At 45.4% G+C, this 13,444-nt stretch overlaps 1 protein-coding gene across 19 annotated transcripts in view; it reads right to left on the reverse strand.

Moving 5' to 3' along the window:
- The window catches only part of HDAC3 (histone deacetylase 3), a 17,862-nt gene extending 4,483 nt beyond the window's left edge, over positions 1-13,379 (reverse strand). The window contains exons 1-14 of one of the 19 annotated variants that reach the window (XR_012414195.1): positions 13,241-13,379; positions 13,053-13,135; positions 11,322-11,464; positions 6,546-6,627; positions 6,362-6,418; positions 6,186-6,241; positions 5,676-5,809; positions 5,069-5,149; positions 4,623-4,696; positions 4,349-4,467; positions 2,461-2,550; positions 2,280-2,338; positions 1,952-2,031; positions 1,475-1,632 (exon numbers count right to left, since the gene is read on the reverse strand). Coding sequence is in view for 8 of the 19 variants with exons in the window: in XM_015452048.4 (XP_015307534.1) it covers positions 1,411-1,632; positions 1,952-2,031; positions 2,280-2,338; positions 2,461-2,550; positions 4,403-4,467; positions 4,623-4,696; positions 5,069-5,149; positions 5,676-5,809; positions 6,186-6,241; positions 6,362-6,418; positions 6,546-6,627; positions 11,322-11,464; positions 13,053-13,135; positions 13,241-13,295 (1,281 nt within the window). In the remaining 11 variants the exon portion in view is untranslated. Of the gene's footprint in view, positions 1-1,410; positions 1,633-1,951; positions 2,032-2,279; positions 2,339-2,460; positions 2,551-4,348; positions 4,468-4,622; positions 4,722-5,068; positions 5,150-5,675; positions 5,810-6,185; positions 6,242-6,361; positions 6,419-6,545; positions 7,220-11,321; positions 11,465-13,052; positions 13,136-13,240 lie in introns of those variants that run through there. The other 18 variants (XR_012414197.1, XR_012414198.1, XM_005558053.4 and 15 more) reach the window with 18 other exon arrangements.
- Between the last annotated feature and the right edge of the window lie 65 nt (positions 13,380-13,444).

The following is a 13,444-nucleotide window of genomic DNA, read 5'->3' on the forward strand; positions in this document are numbered from 1 at the left end:
ACAAATATTTTGTATGTATCTCAGAAAGATAAAGACTTTTTTTTTTTGAAAAACAACATAACCACAATACAATTATCCCACCTGAAAAAATTAACAGAGCAAAGAAATCAAAGAGCCTTAGAGAGCAGTATGCAGGTAGTGACCTGTCCAGCTCAAGACCTGGAAAGACTGAGTAAAATGCTGGCAAGACTATAAGCCACTACAGACTTCTGGATGGCAATTTGGCAGCAAATATAAAAAATTTTAGGCCGGGCGCAGTGGCTCACGCTTGTAATCCCAGCACCTTGGGAGGCAAAGGCTGGCAGATCACGAGATAAGGAAATCGAGACCATCCTGGCTAACACAGTGAAACCCCGTCTCTACTAAAAATACAAAAAAATTAGCCAGGCGTGGTGGTGGGCGCCTGTAGTCCCAGCTACTCAGGAGGCTGAGACAGGAGAATGGCGTGAACCCGGGAGGCGGAGCTTGCAGTGAGCCTAGATCACGCCACCGCACTCTAGCCTGGGTGACAAAGCGAGACTCCATCTCAAAAAAAAAAAAAAAAAAAAAAATTTAGGCCAGGCTTAGTGGCTCACGCCTATAATCCCAGCACTTTGGAAGGCCAGGGCGGGAATTTGAGCCCAGGAGTTTAAGACCAGCCTGGGCAACAAGGCAAGACTCGTCTCTACAAAAAAAAAAAAAATTAGCCAGGTGTGGTGGTGCACACCTATGATCCCAGCTACTCAAGACGCTGAGGCAGGAGGATCACTTGAACCTAGGAGTTCAAGATTGCAGTGAGCTATAATCATGCCACTATACTCCAGCTTGGGTGACAGAACGAGACCTTGTCTCAAAAAAAAAAAAAAAAAATTAGTGCACACAGCCTTTGACCTAGCAGCAACCATTCTACTATCTAACCCATTCAAACAAGAATGCAAAGATGTATATGTAAGGGGGTTCATTGCCACATTATTACTGTAATACCAAAAAAATGGAAAATAATCCATCTACACAACAGATTATTATACAGCTGATAAAATACTGAGGCAGATCTATATTAGCTAACTGGAACCGGCCATATCATGTAAAGCAGCATATGTAGAATGACTCTATTTGTATTTATAAAAAACTAAAAACCACACAAACTGCAAATGAGTGTGTATGTGTTTGTTTATATGTACATACAGAACAGTATATTTGCAATCTATAGAAAAAGGCCTATCTAAAATAAAAACTATTAACAGTGATTACTCCTGTGGAATGGGTCTGGGATTGTGTGAAAGCAAACAACATATTTTAGTGCTGTTTTAAAATTTTACAATAAATACGTGTTATTTTTGTCATTAAAAACAGCAAAGAAAAGAGTGAGGAAATTGTAGCAGACTAAAGGAGGTAAGCCAGAGGCAATTAAGCTAATACCTTCCCACTTACTTTTTCCCTTTTAAACCTCCCCAGCAAGCCTATTGGAAGTAGGCTGAAGTCCCTGCTCCCAGACCTGCTATAGTTCTCCTCAGGACCCCTCTCCTCTGCATCAGCCTCATCAGTCCTGTCATAGGTCAGGAGGTCTGCAGGCACGTCATGAATCTGGACACTAGGTGCATGGTTCAGCATCTTCAGGTTTTCAAAGATTGTCTGGCGGATCTGGTCCAGATACTGGTTGGAAATGAGGAACAGAGAGTGAGCAGTTCCCAGTGATTCCCAGGGCATGCAATCTCCTAGTTGCCTTTTACCCCTACCATCCTGATTTTCATCTCAGTGGTATCTCTAGTTCAGGTCCCCCAATTGATAGCTGTCCCTCCCCACCAACCCCAACTGCCTCTACTTTAACCTGGACTGCCTCCTAGCCAATAACAGTGACAGTGATGACTTAGAACTTCCTTCTCCTTGGTTTTTCCTACTTCCCACATCTTTGACCTCTCCTGGGCTCCACCTTTCAGGAGAAGTTTGTGCTCAGCTTTTCTGAGCTGCTGACCTGGCGTGAGTTCTGATTCTCGATGCGAGTGCTGACATCTGGATGAAGTGTGAAGTCTGGGGCAAAGTACTCGAAGTATTCTTGGGGAGGAGAGGAGAAAGTATGGCTCAGACTGAGAAAGGCAGCTACCAAGACTTCCCAATCTTTTTCCTTCCCATCCAGAGCACCTACATAATAGCTGCCCAATCTTTTCCCTGCTCTGAGCCCAGGGGTTTAGCCTGCAGAGCTCTGAAAGTGTAAAATTTCCCATCTGCCTTCAAACCAGGTCATTCTGGAATCTGGTGAGAATGGCCTTCCTGTTATGGGGGTGTTGTGGGGTAGTCCTTACCACTATAGGGAAGCTCCTCACTAATGGCCTCTTCTACCAGCAGCGATGTCTCATATGTCCTGAAACCAACCAGCAGAGGGGAGCAGGCTGATCAAGTGGGCTGAAGGGCCCATGTGGCCATATCTGAGGGACACCCTAGCTCACACTGGACAACAGGGGAGGAAATCAGGAGGGTGCTCACCAGCAACGGGCAACATTTCGGACAGTATAACCACCACCACCCAGCACCAGTAGAGGGATATTGAAGCTCTTGACATATTCGACGCATTCCCTGTTAAAAGGAACCAGAGGAAGACGCGGAGGAGGTTATCAAAAGACAAGGTAAATAAATACCTTTAGGTATTGCCTGAAAGGAGCACAAGAAAACTATAAATGTTCCAAATCTTTAGCTGCATAGTGAAATTCATTATGTTATACCCTTAAGATTTGCATATACTTTATATGCTGTGTCTCAATAAAAATTTTAAAATAAAGCACAGTCCCACCTCTGTTCTGCTCAACACCCTCCCTGGCACCCTGCATGTTAACCAACTACTCTCATCAATGCAGGTTCTGTCAATTCTAACCTTGAAAATATAACTCATGCCCGGTGCAGTGCTCACGCCTGTAATCCTAGCACTTTGAGAGGCCGAAGCAGACGGATTGCCTGAGCTCAGGAGTTTGAGACCAACCTGGGCAACGTGGCAAAACTCAGTCTCTACTAAAAATAAAAAAATATATATATACATACATATATATATATATATGTATAGAGAGAGAGAGCCAGGTATGATGGCGCATGCCTGTAGTCCCAGCTACTCAGGAGGCTGAGGCAGGAGAATCGCTAGAACCCAGGTGGCAGAGCTTGCAGTGAGCCAAGATCGTGCCACTGCACCCCAGCCTGGGCGACAGAGCAAGACTCCATCTCAAAAAAGAAAAAAAACCATATATATGTGTGTGTGTGTTGAAATAGCTGGGTTGTGGCTGTTGTTCTTCATTGCCACCTCCTTCACCTTAGTCTGGGCACCTAACCAACACCATGGCTTCCTAACTGGTCTTCCCACTTCCATCCCCATTCCCCCATCCAAACTTTTCTCTATTCAGCAGTCAGAATAGTCACTTTCAAACACAGATTGGATCATGTCACTTTCCTGCTTAAAATCCTTCAATGGTTTCCCATCATGTTTGGAATATAATTCAAACTCCTTACCAGGGTTTAAAGGCTCTGCACAATCTCACCATGGCCAGCTTCTTGGACCTCACCTCAAACTACCTCCAGCCTGCTCCCTGCATTCTACTTCGTCAGCTCATTCCTGCTACAGCCTTTTTTTTTTTTTTTTTTTTTTAAAGAAACAGTGTCTCACTCTGTTGCCCAGACTGAAGTCCAGTGGCATAATCATAGCTCACTGTAACCTCAAACTCCTGGGCTCAAGTGATCCTCCTGCCTCAGCTTCCTGAGTAGCTAGGACTATAGGCATGCACCATCATGCCCAGCTGATTTTGTTTTTTATTTTCTGTAGAGATGGCTCTTGCCACGTTGCCCAGGCTGGCCTCAAACTCCCAGCCTCAGGCGATTCTCCCACCTTGGCCTCTCAAAGTGTTGGGATTATAGGTGTGTGCCATTGGGCCCAGCCCTCAGAGCCTTTTGTGGGCCTTTGTCAATGCTTGGGACAGGCTTCTCTCTGCTCCTCTTATGACTCACTCCTTCTTAGTCTCCAGGTCTCAGCTCAAATTTTACTTCTTCAGAAAAACTTTTCCAAATCATGCTATCTAAAGTAGGTCCCCCATTGTATCCTGTGTCTCAGCTTTCTTTTTTCTTTCATAGAATCTATAACAATCTATTTCATTTGATTATTTATTTTTTGTCTGTTTCCTAAACTGTGAACTCCACAGGAGACTCCTCATTCCATCCCCATGATGTGGTACGATGCCTGGAACATAATACGTACTTAATAAAAATATATTGTGAATGAATGACCATCTAGGGAACTCTGTTCAAGATGACATTTCTAGTTCAAGTACAATTTATAGCTACTTTTGATTTCCAAGAAGAGATGAGGCCCATTCCCCATCTACCCCCACCCACGTACTGAAGTCCAAGGCCACTTGAAAACCTTGCGGAGAAGAAGGAGAGCAAGTCTCACCCATGCCCTCGGATGCTGAGGTTAAAGCAGCCCAATCGATCACAGCCCAGAGAGTCAGCTCCACACTGCAAAAAGCAAAAGCCCAGGCAAGTGCAGTGAGATAACTGATCAGAACATCACAGATACCCCGTCTATCACCAACCTAAAGAACCTCCTCTTCCCTTGTCCTCTTTCCCCAAGCCCAGGCAGAACACTCCTGAGGAGGAACTGACAGTATTACCTGGAGCACAATGCACGTGGGTTGGTAGAAGTCCACTACCTGGTTGATAACCGGCTGGAAAAGGTGCTTGTAACCTGGGAGAGGGCCAAAGATGGGCACCTGGCACCCCAAGGGGATGGGGAGACAGGGAACAAAAGGAAAAAGGGGGTTGAGCGAGCATGTAGCCCAGGAAAGGGGCAACCCAAAAGAACCGAATCATTGGTCTGAAACTTCTGGAAGGGATCCCAGACTGCTATGGGCGACTGATGAAAGCCAATGACTTTTCCCAGAAAAATGCACATATACATGATATGTTGCATACAATTCCCAGGGATTCATGGTCCCTCTGAAGGCCCTTCATCCTTAAGGACACCTGGCCCCAACAGCAGACAATACGAGGCAGAAGAGGTTACTTCAAGGAGAAAAAGAAGGGGCCTAGGGAACAGAAGGAAGACTTCAGTACTTACTCTGGTCATCAATGCCATCCCGCAGGGGCACATTCAGACAGTAGTAGCGGCCACTCTCTGCCCCGACTTCATACATGTCACCTATAGGGAAGCGGGTGGTGGTAGCCACACATGGGAAGCACCCACAGCCCAGCTGTTTCAACCCCAATCTGCACTCTGGGAGCCTCTCACTGCATCTATGTAGCTTCACCATAAACTCCCTAGAGCCACTAAATCTCCTGCAGCTCGCATTCATTTGGCAAAGAGTTTTGGGGGATCTACTCTGAGCCAACTGTGTACTAGGCAGTAGGGACGCAGCAGTGAACGGAACTAATGAAATTTACGATATCCCACCAACCTTATATTCTTAGGGAGTAGGCATGAGGAGGGAGGCAATAAACAAAACAAAACAAAAAACCACAATAAACATAAATAGCAGTGAGTGTTCTGAGGGAATGAGGCTGATGTAACAGAGGAATGGGGAAGGAGGTGATTGTGACAACTGGGGTGGTCAGGAAAGGCTTCTCTGAGGAGGGGACACCTGAGATGAGACTAGAAGGCTGAGAAGGAGGCACTCATAGTAAAGAGCTGAAGGGTGCAAATGGGAAAGTAATCCCTATTCCCATACCTGTGCCAGGGAAGAAGTAATTTCCGTATTTGTGGAAGGACACCGTCATGACCCGGTCAGTGAGGTAGAAAGCTTCCTGAACCCCGTCACCATGGTGGATGTCAATATCAATGTAAAGCACCCGAGGGTGGTACCTGGAGGGAAGCCAAAGCCAGGGTCTGAGCTAGAAGTGAACCCCTGACCCACTCCTCCCAAACACCGGGTCTCGTTTTGTGAAGAGTCTGCTTCTGCCCTGGTCACCTGAAACTTAATATCACCAGTTCCCTAAAGGCAACTGGGGGCTCCAGGCTAGAGGCTAGAGGCAGGGACAGAAGAGGGATATGCAGAGAAGGCTGAAATGTGAGCAGGCAGCAGGGAATCTGCAGCAGTGGAAGAGGCAGCCTGAATAAAGCATCAAGAACTTGGGAGAAGCTAGTCAGGGAGGAGGGAGGTCAAGGTCAGGGCTGAGTCTGAGAGACCTTCTCAGCCAAGAATCCCATAACTGCCCCCATCTCCTCCTGGGCTACTTACTTGAGCAGCTCCAGGATGCCAATCACAATGTCGTTGACATAGCAGAAGCCAGAGGCCTATGGCAAGACAGTGGTCTCATAAAGAGAGGAGCAATTCCCCTACCCAGCTGCCCCCACCATCATCCTAAACACCTACCCGAGGATGGCCACTGTCTTTCCCATCAACTCCTCACTCACCTCAAACTTCTTGGCATGGTGCAGACCACCAGCCCAGTTAATGGCAATATCACAGATCTGAAAGACAAACACCCAAGTCACAGTCCTTCCTGCCCACCCTTCAAGCTGGGAGCCCAGGATCAGGGTTAAATCCCGAGTCCAGGGATCTAGAGGAAAGGAGGAACAGGACTCGGGACTATGTCACCTTGTTGTTCAGCTGGGTTGCTCCTTGCAGAGATGCGCCTGTGTAACGCGAGCAGAACTCAAAGAGCCCGGGAAACACTGGGCTGCAGGGAAGAGGAATAAGTTGGAACCCTCCTGCCTCTGTCTGGGCCCTTCCCATACCTCCCTCCCCACCCCAGATTCCTCCAATCTCCATTTTTCAAGAGCCTTCTCTCCCCCTCCTACACACCTGTGCTATCTGCAAATTTATTCAACAAATATTTTGGATCAAACCATGTACCAAGCCCTGTGCAAGGCACTGGATGGGAAGTAAAGAAGCATTTAACTGTCAGGGAATTTGTATCCTAGCTGGGGAAAGAAGCAAGCAGCTTCCAGGTACTGAAGTACAATGTTAAAAGGAAATCAGTTGAAAGAAAAGATGAGCTCTGTTTTTCTTAGTCTCAGTGTAACACATTTTAACATAATGTTCAATAATATTCTTCACAGTCACACATTTTAAAGAAAGAATTGTATACCTACATATGTGAAACGGTGATGAGATAACCCACGAAAAGCCTGTGGCACAGTATACGGTATCTGCTAAGCCTTTAATAAATGTCAGTTATAATTATTACCATTGTTATTCTTTATAAAAAGCAAAGGCTTGAAGCCAGACACAAAAGGCTACTTACTGTATGACTCCATTTATGCAACATTCTGGAAAAGGTAAAATATAAGGACAGACATCAGATCAGTACTTGGCTGGATGTAGGTTGGAGAGAAGATATTAACTACAAAAGGGTGAGTGACCTTTGTCAGGTAATGGAAATTTCCTATACCTTGATACTTTTTTTTTAAATAGAGACAGGGTCTCACTATGTTGCCCAAGCTGGTCTCGAACTCCTAGGCGTAAGTGATCCTCCTGCCTTGGCCTTCCAAAGTGTTGGGACTACAGGTGTGAGCCATCGGCGCTGGCCCTACACCTTGATATATTCTATCAAAACTCTCTGAACTCTTACACCTAAAAAAGGTTAATTTTACTGTATGCAAGTTATACCTATATAAACCTGACTTTTTAAAGAGGAAAGGCTTAGGCAATCCCTAGTTTTAGGTCTCAAAAAAAAGAAAAATAGTGCAGCTGACACATTTGACCATGTGAAAAACAGAACTGTAGGGGCTTTTCGTTTATTTGTTTTTTGAGATGGAGTCTCGCTTTGTCACCCAGGCTGGGGTGCAGTGGCCTCACCGCAGCCTCCGCCTCCTGGGTTCAAGCAAGAATTGTAGAGTTTTACAGTTTCTCGAAAGGTTTGGAAAGAATTAGAGATTAATACCTAGAAAACTAAGCAAATGAAAAAATAATGCAATTGTCAGCTCCAGGAAAAACAAAAAGCTTTAGAAGAAAATAGATTAAATCACACTACACTATTTGGCTTGATAGTAAATGAATCTTTCAGAGTTGTAATAATGTAAACATAGAATACTGATTTATTTTTAAATTATTATGAAGCTGAAAGGGGAAAGGAAGCCAACGTGATGGTGTAAGAAGACTAAATGCTCACATCCCATACTAAGAGCTTAACAGATACTACCTAAAATTGACAGATGAAGAAATAGCAATGAGACAATACAGGAGGGCAGTATGATTACAAGCACAGATTCTGGAGCCAGACTACCTAGGTTCAAATTCCAGTTCTTTAACACCTACTAATGATAGTGAGGTTGTACAAACTGTTTAACCTTTCTGTGCCTAAGTGTCCTCATCTGTAAAAGGAAACAATAATACACCCTGCTTCACAGGGGTTGTTGAGATTAAATAAGCTAATGGCTGTAAAGCACTTAGAACAGTACCTAGTATATAACAGGTATTCCCTAAGGATTACAGATTATTAATAATAGTCAATTAATATTATTATTATTTAGAAATCCAAAGGTAAATACCAGAAGACATAGGGAAAGGAGCTGAAAGTGGCTGTCACTGGGCAGAGGGATTTATGGGTGAAAGGGAGAGGTCTGGAATTTTTTTTTTTTATTTTTGAGAGAGTCTCGCTCTGTTGCCCAGGCTGGAGTATAGTGGCATGATCTCAGCTCACTGTAACCTCTGCCTCCCGGCTTCAAGCAATTCTCCTGCCTCAGCCTCCCAGAGCAGCTGGAACTAAAGGCATGCATCACCACGCCTGGCTAATTTTTTTATTTTTAGTAGAGATAGGATTTCACCATGTTGGCCAGGCTGGTCTTGAACTCCTGACCTTAGGTGATCCACCCACCTCGGCCTCCTAAAGTGCTGGGATTACAGGCATGAGCCACCACGCCCGGCCTGGGACTGCTTTTTTATTTTTTTTCACTTAAAGGCCTGTAGTACAATTTGGCCTTTTATGTTAGAATACTTTGAAAGCAATTGGAAATTCATTAAACAGAAGAAAAATTCCTGATTCTCATCAGAAATACAGATAAGACAACTGTAACTTGTTTGACAGGAAGACTGATGCAGCATAAATAGCCCAGAGATAGTATTCTAATTAGCATTCCCTAATTGCACAAACAGCATCTACAGGACCCCAGTGTGGCTTAAGGGCTGACCCTGTATTCTCAGACCTAGAAAGTGAGCTCAGAAATAGCAGCAGGTATAGTAACAAAAAAACAAGAACCCTCCTGAGACAGCACGTGACTGAACACCAAATGAGCAGTGCAGTGTGTGCAGGACAGAGCTCTATGGGCTGGTGTGGTCAAGAAAGGTTTCATGGAGATGGTGTGCGAAGAGTGAGAAGGCCTTGAGGAGGTTGAATAGAGAACTAAGGGCATTCCAGGAAGGCATCCCGTGCAGCTAAGGTGTAGGGATAAAGTTGGAAAGGTGCCAAGGCCAGCCTAATGAGTTGGCCTCTATCCTACAGCCCTGTCATTTCTTAATGACAGAAAGATCTGTCATTAAGATCTTTCAGGAAAACAGATTAGTGGTTTAAAAACCTGGGATCTGGATCATGCACACTCCAATGGCCAGTTACGTGACTGACGCTAAGTTACCTAAATATTCTCAAACCTCAGTTTACTTATGTATAACATCAGAAAAAGGTCTATTATAATACATCTAAGGATTGGCATGAGAATTACGTGGATTTACCAGCAATCCTTGGCATAATACCTAGGAGAGTAAGCACTCAATAAATGGTAGCTATCATAAGAAACTCTACTGGATCAACAACCTGGTTTCTTCAAGAAATAAATTCAAGGGGGTGACAGAAAAGCTACAAATTAAAAGTTTTAAGAGACCTATCAACCAAAAGCATTGTGTAGACCTTGTTTAGATCCAGATTTAAACTAACTACAAAATAATTATGAGACAACTGCAGAAATTTGAATACTGATTGCATATTTGATGACATTAAGGAATCACTTAACTTTTTAGATTTGATAATGATACTTTTTCTTTTAAAAGAGTATCATTTAGCGATACATAATAAAATATTTATGGATAAAAGGATATAACATCTAGGATTTGCTTTAAAACAATCTAACATGAGGGAGTATAGATGAAGTAAGAGTGGCCATTTGCTCAGCCAGGCGCAACGGCTCATGCCTGTAATCCCAGCACTTTCGGAGGCTGAGGCTGGTGGATCACCTGAGGTCAGGAGTTCAAAACAAGCCTGACCAACGTGGTGAAACCCCATCTCTACTAAACATACAAAAATTATCTGGGCATGGTGGCAGGCACCTGTAATTCCAGCTACTCAGGAGTCTGAGGCATAAGAATCACTTGAACCTAGGAGGCGGAGGTTGCAGTGAGTCAAGACTACACCACTGCACTCCAGCCTGGGCTACAGAGTGAGACTCTGTCTCAAAAAAAAAAAAAAAAAAAGAGTGGCCATTTGCTCATAAGTGTTGAAGCTAGGTGACGGATGGGAAGTCACTGCACTACTTCACTTTCTGAAATTTTTGAAATTTTCCCTAATAGAAAGCTTAAAAACAAAAATAAGTAGAATTGAGGAACTGGTGGCTATGATGTTTACTATTTTTTCATGGATGTAGAGGAGAGTGTAAGCAAAGATCATGGCTTATCTTTGTTGTCCACTCCTTTCCCCACAGGGTCTAATCCTGACTCTTCTATGGATGATACCAGCTCAATGTAAACCTAACGATATCAAACCACTCCTTTGTTGTTTTTTTGTTTTCTTAACTGCCCATAGCCCTCTTATGATCAGGACTTTTTAAAAAACTTTGATAGCTTCCCTCTACTCTAGGAGTAAAAACCCTAATTCATAATAGAGCTGTTTACTTTAAAAAGGCCCTATTTCTTTAGCCTCAATTCAGTTCACCTCCTCTTCATATTCTGCACTTGGCCTTTTTTCTGTTCCTCAAATGAGTCATACTCAATCCTACCACGGACCCTTAGCACTTGTCCCTACTGCCTGCTATACTCCTCCCCTCACCCTTCAACCACCTTTCATCTCACTACTTCTACTCTTTTTTCAGATCTCAGCTCAATCTTTACTTCCTCTAGGAAGGCCCCACCGACCAGCCACTACACCAAGCTAAACAATTCTCCACATATATACTCTCATAATCTGTCATATACCTCCTCTTCATAAGACTTAGCAAAAATACAGTATTAAAATTTTGGTTTTGTTCATCACTGCATTCCCAGCACTTAGCACAGGGCCTGGCCTAGAACAAGTGACCAGTAAATATTTATTGAATAAACAAGTAAGTGAATTATGATTCATTGACAAGTAGGCCCCCCTTGAGATCTTCCCACTGCTGCCAAAAGACCTCACTGAAGGGCTTGGCATTAAACTATTAGACATCAAAAGTCCCAGTCCTCCCTCACCAGTCATCGCCTACGTTGAAGGCATTAAGACTCTTGGTGAAGCCTTGCATATTGGTGGGGCTGACTCTCTGCAGGAAGTCAATGTAGTCCTCGGAGTGGAAGCGGCACATGTCATGCTGGGAGGCCTGGTATGGCTTGAAGACCTCGGGATGGAGACACAAGATGAACCTAGCCAGGGTCAGCCCCACTCCACAGGCTCAGACCACCCATACTGAACCCAGCCCTGGAGACTATATGAAGCCAAATATAGCATTCCCCTCATCCCACAATCCTTAAGTCAATAGAGAGACTCCAATTAACCAGGTGAGTTATTACGAATGAGCCCCCTGAAGACCATTTCTTTTCCTTTCCACCTCCAGCTCAGCCTATTGTACCTTCTCAACTTTGAGCCCTGATCCACCTGCCCTGTTCCTTGGATCTCCTATTCCCAGTTCTCTCCACGCTCATCTCCTCCCCCAAGCTCTGATTCTGTCCTCTTTCCTCCAGATTCTTCTTTCTGGAGTCAAATATATGGCATATATGTCAACTTTCTAATTAAAATCAGAAGTTTACTATCTTTGGAAGGTCGGGGGGATGTGTCACATCTCTTTGAAAACTGGACAAATTTTCTCCCAGAAAATGCACACAGGTACATATAGGCAAACAATCTCAAGGGATAAAGATTCCTGCACTAACATCACCTCAGTCTTTTCTATGACCAATCTATTTGTCTGTGCCTGGGCACAAGCAATGAACATTCATTCATATTGTTCACTAGCTTCCCTAGCAACACATAAAGCCTGGGCTTAGCTGTTTTGTCTTATTTTTTCTTTTGAGACAAGGTCCTCCCTGTCAACTCAGGCTGCTGATCATAGCTCACTGTAACTTCAAACTCCTGGGCCCAAGCCATCCTCTCGCCTCAGCCTCCCAAGTAGTTGGGACTACAGGCACACCCACCACACATGGCTACTTTTTTTATTTTTTATTTTTGTAGAGATGTGGGTCCCACTGTGGCCCAAGCTGGTCTCCAACTCCTGGCCTCAAGCGATCCTCCCATTTCAGCCTCCCAAAGTGCTGGGATTACAGGCATGGGCCACTACACCTGGCCTGGCTTAACTGTTACTATGCCATATCACAGCCATAAATTCCAAGCTGGGAAGACAGCATGTGTATGTCTGGGAGATGAAAAACTGGATAGCGATTAAGTAGAACCATGTAGAGGTATTCCGGGCTGAAAAAGGAATACCTAAGATATCTCCTCTCTTCCACACGCACATACACATTTAGAAACACGGTAGTATCGTCCCACCCTGGAGCCCCAGCTCCTTGGAGGTAAAAAAAAGGTGGCAAAAGAGGAGTGGGAACTGAGGGTAAACCTTACACCCTGATACAGTGATATCCGCTCCCCTAAACCTAATTCCTGAGGCCAAGGCCCTATCCACACTCTAAAATGCAGAGGAGGAACACTCCTTCTGTCTTCAAACCAGCCCCCACATCACCTTAACCCTAGGCCAAGGGCTAGGGTGCCTACAGTCAGAGGGTGGCCGACCTGAGCTGAGAAAGTACTTTCCATTAAGCAGAGGACGCCACCTCCAACACCCGGCACTTTCAAGATACTCCGGTGTCTTCTATCCAGCTCCCCGCTACTCTAGGGGCTGGTCGCACTTGATGCACTCAGTCCAGCCCACCTATCCCTTCCGCCACAGCTCGCCCCACCCCCCCCCAACCCCCGGCCGAGGCGGCGAAACTCACGATCATCTTCTTATAGAGACCGTAATGCAGGACCAGGCTATGGGTCAATGCCAAGCGATGGGGCTTCATAGGGTGTCCAGCTCCTGGGGGTGGGGAGAAAAGAGTTCGTCAGCTCTCACCCCTGGAGTTGCAACCCCCGCCTCAAAACCTCCGCGTCCCAACCCTCATGCATAGCCCTGTTTCCTCACCGTAGTGGAAGTTGCCCACGTCGGGGTCGTAGAAATAGGCCACGGTCTTGGCCATGGTGCCGGCGGGAGCAGGCCCCGCGCCTCCGCCGCCCGCCGCCCGCCGCCCGCGGCCCGCCACCCGCCACCCGCCGCCAACCCCGCCCCAGCCGTGCGTGCTGCGCAAGCACGTAGCCTGCCTCTGCGGAACTGGGCGTTGCGGTCCCG

Source organism: Macaca fascicularis, chromosome 6 (assembly GCF_037993035.2).
Source record: "Macaca fascicularis isolate 582-1 chromosome 6, T2T-MFA8v1.1".
Lineage (NCBI taxonomy): Eukaryota > Metazoa > Chordata > Mammalia > Primates > Cercopithecidae > Macaca > Macaca fascicularis.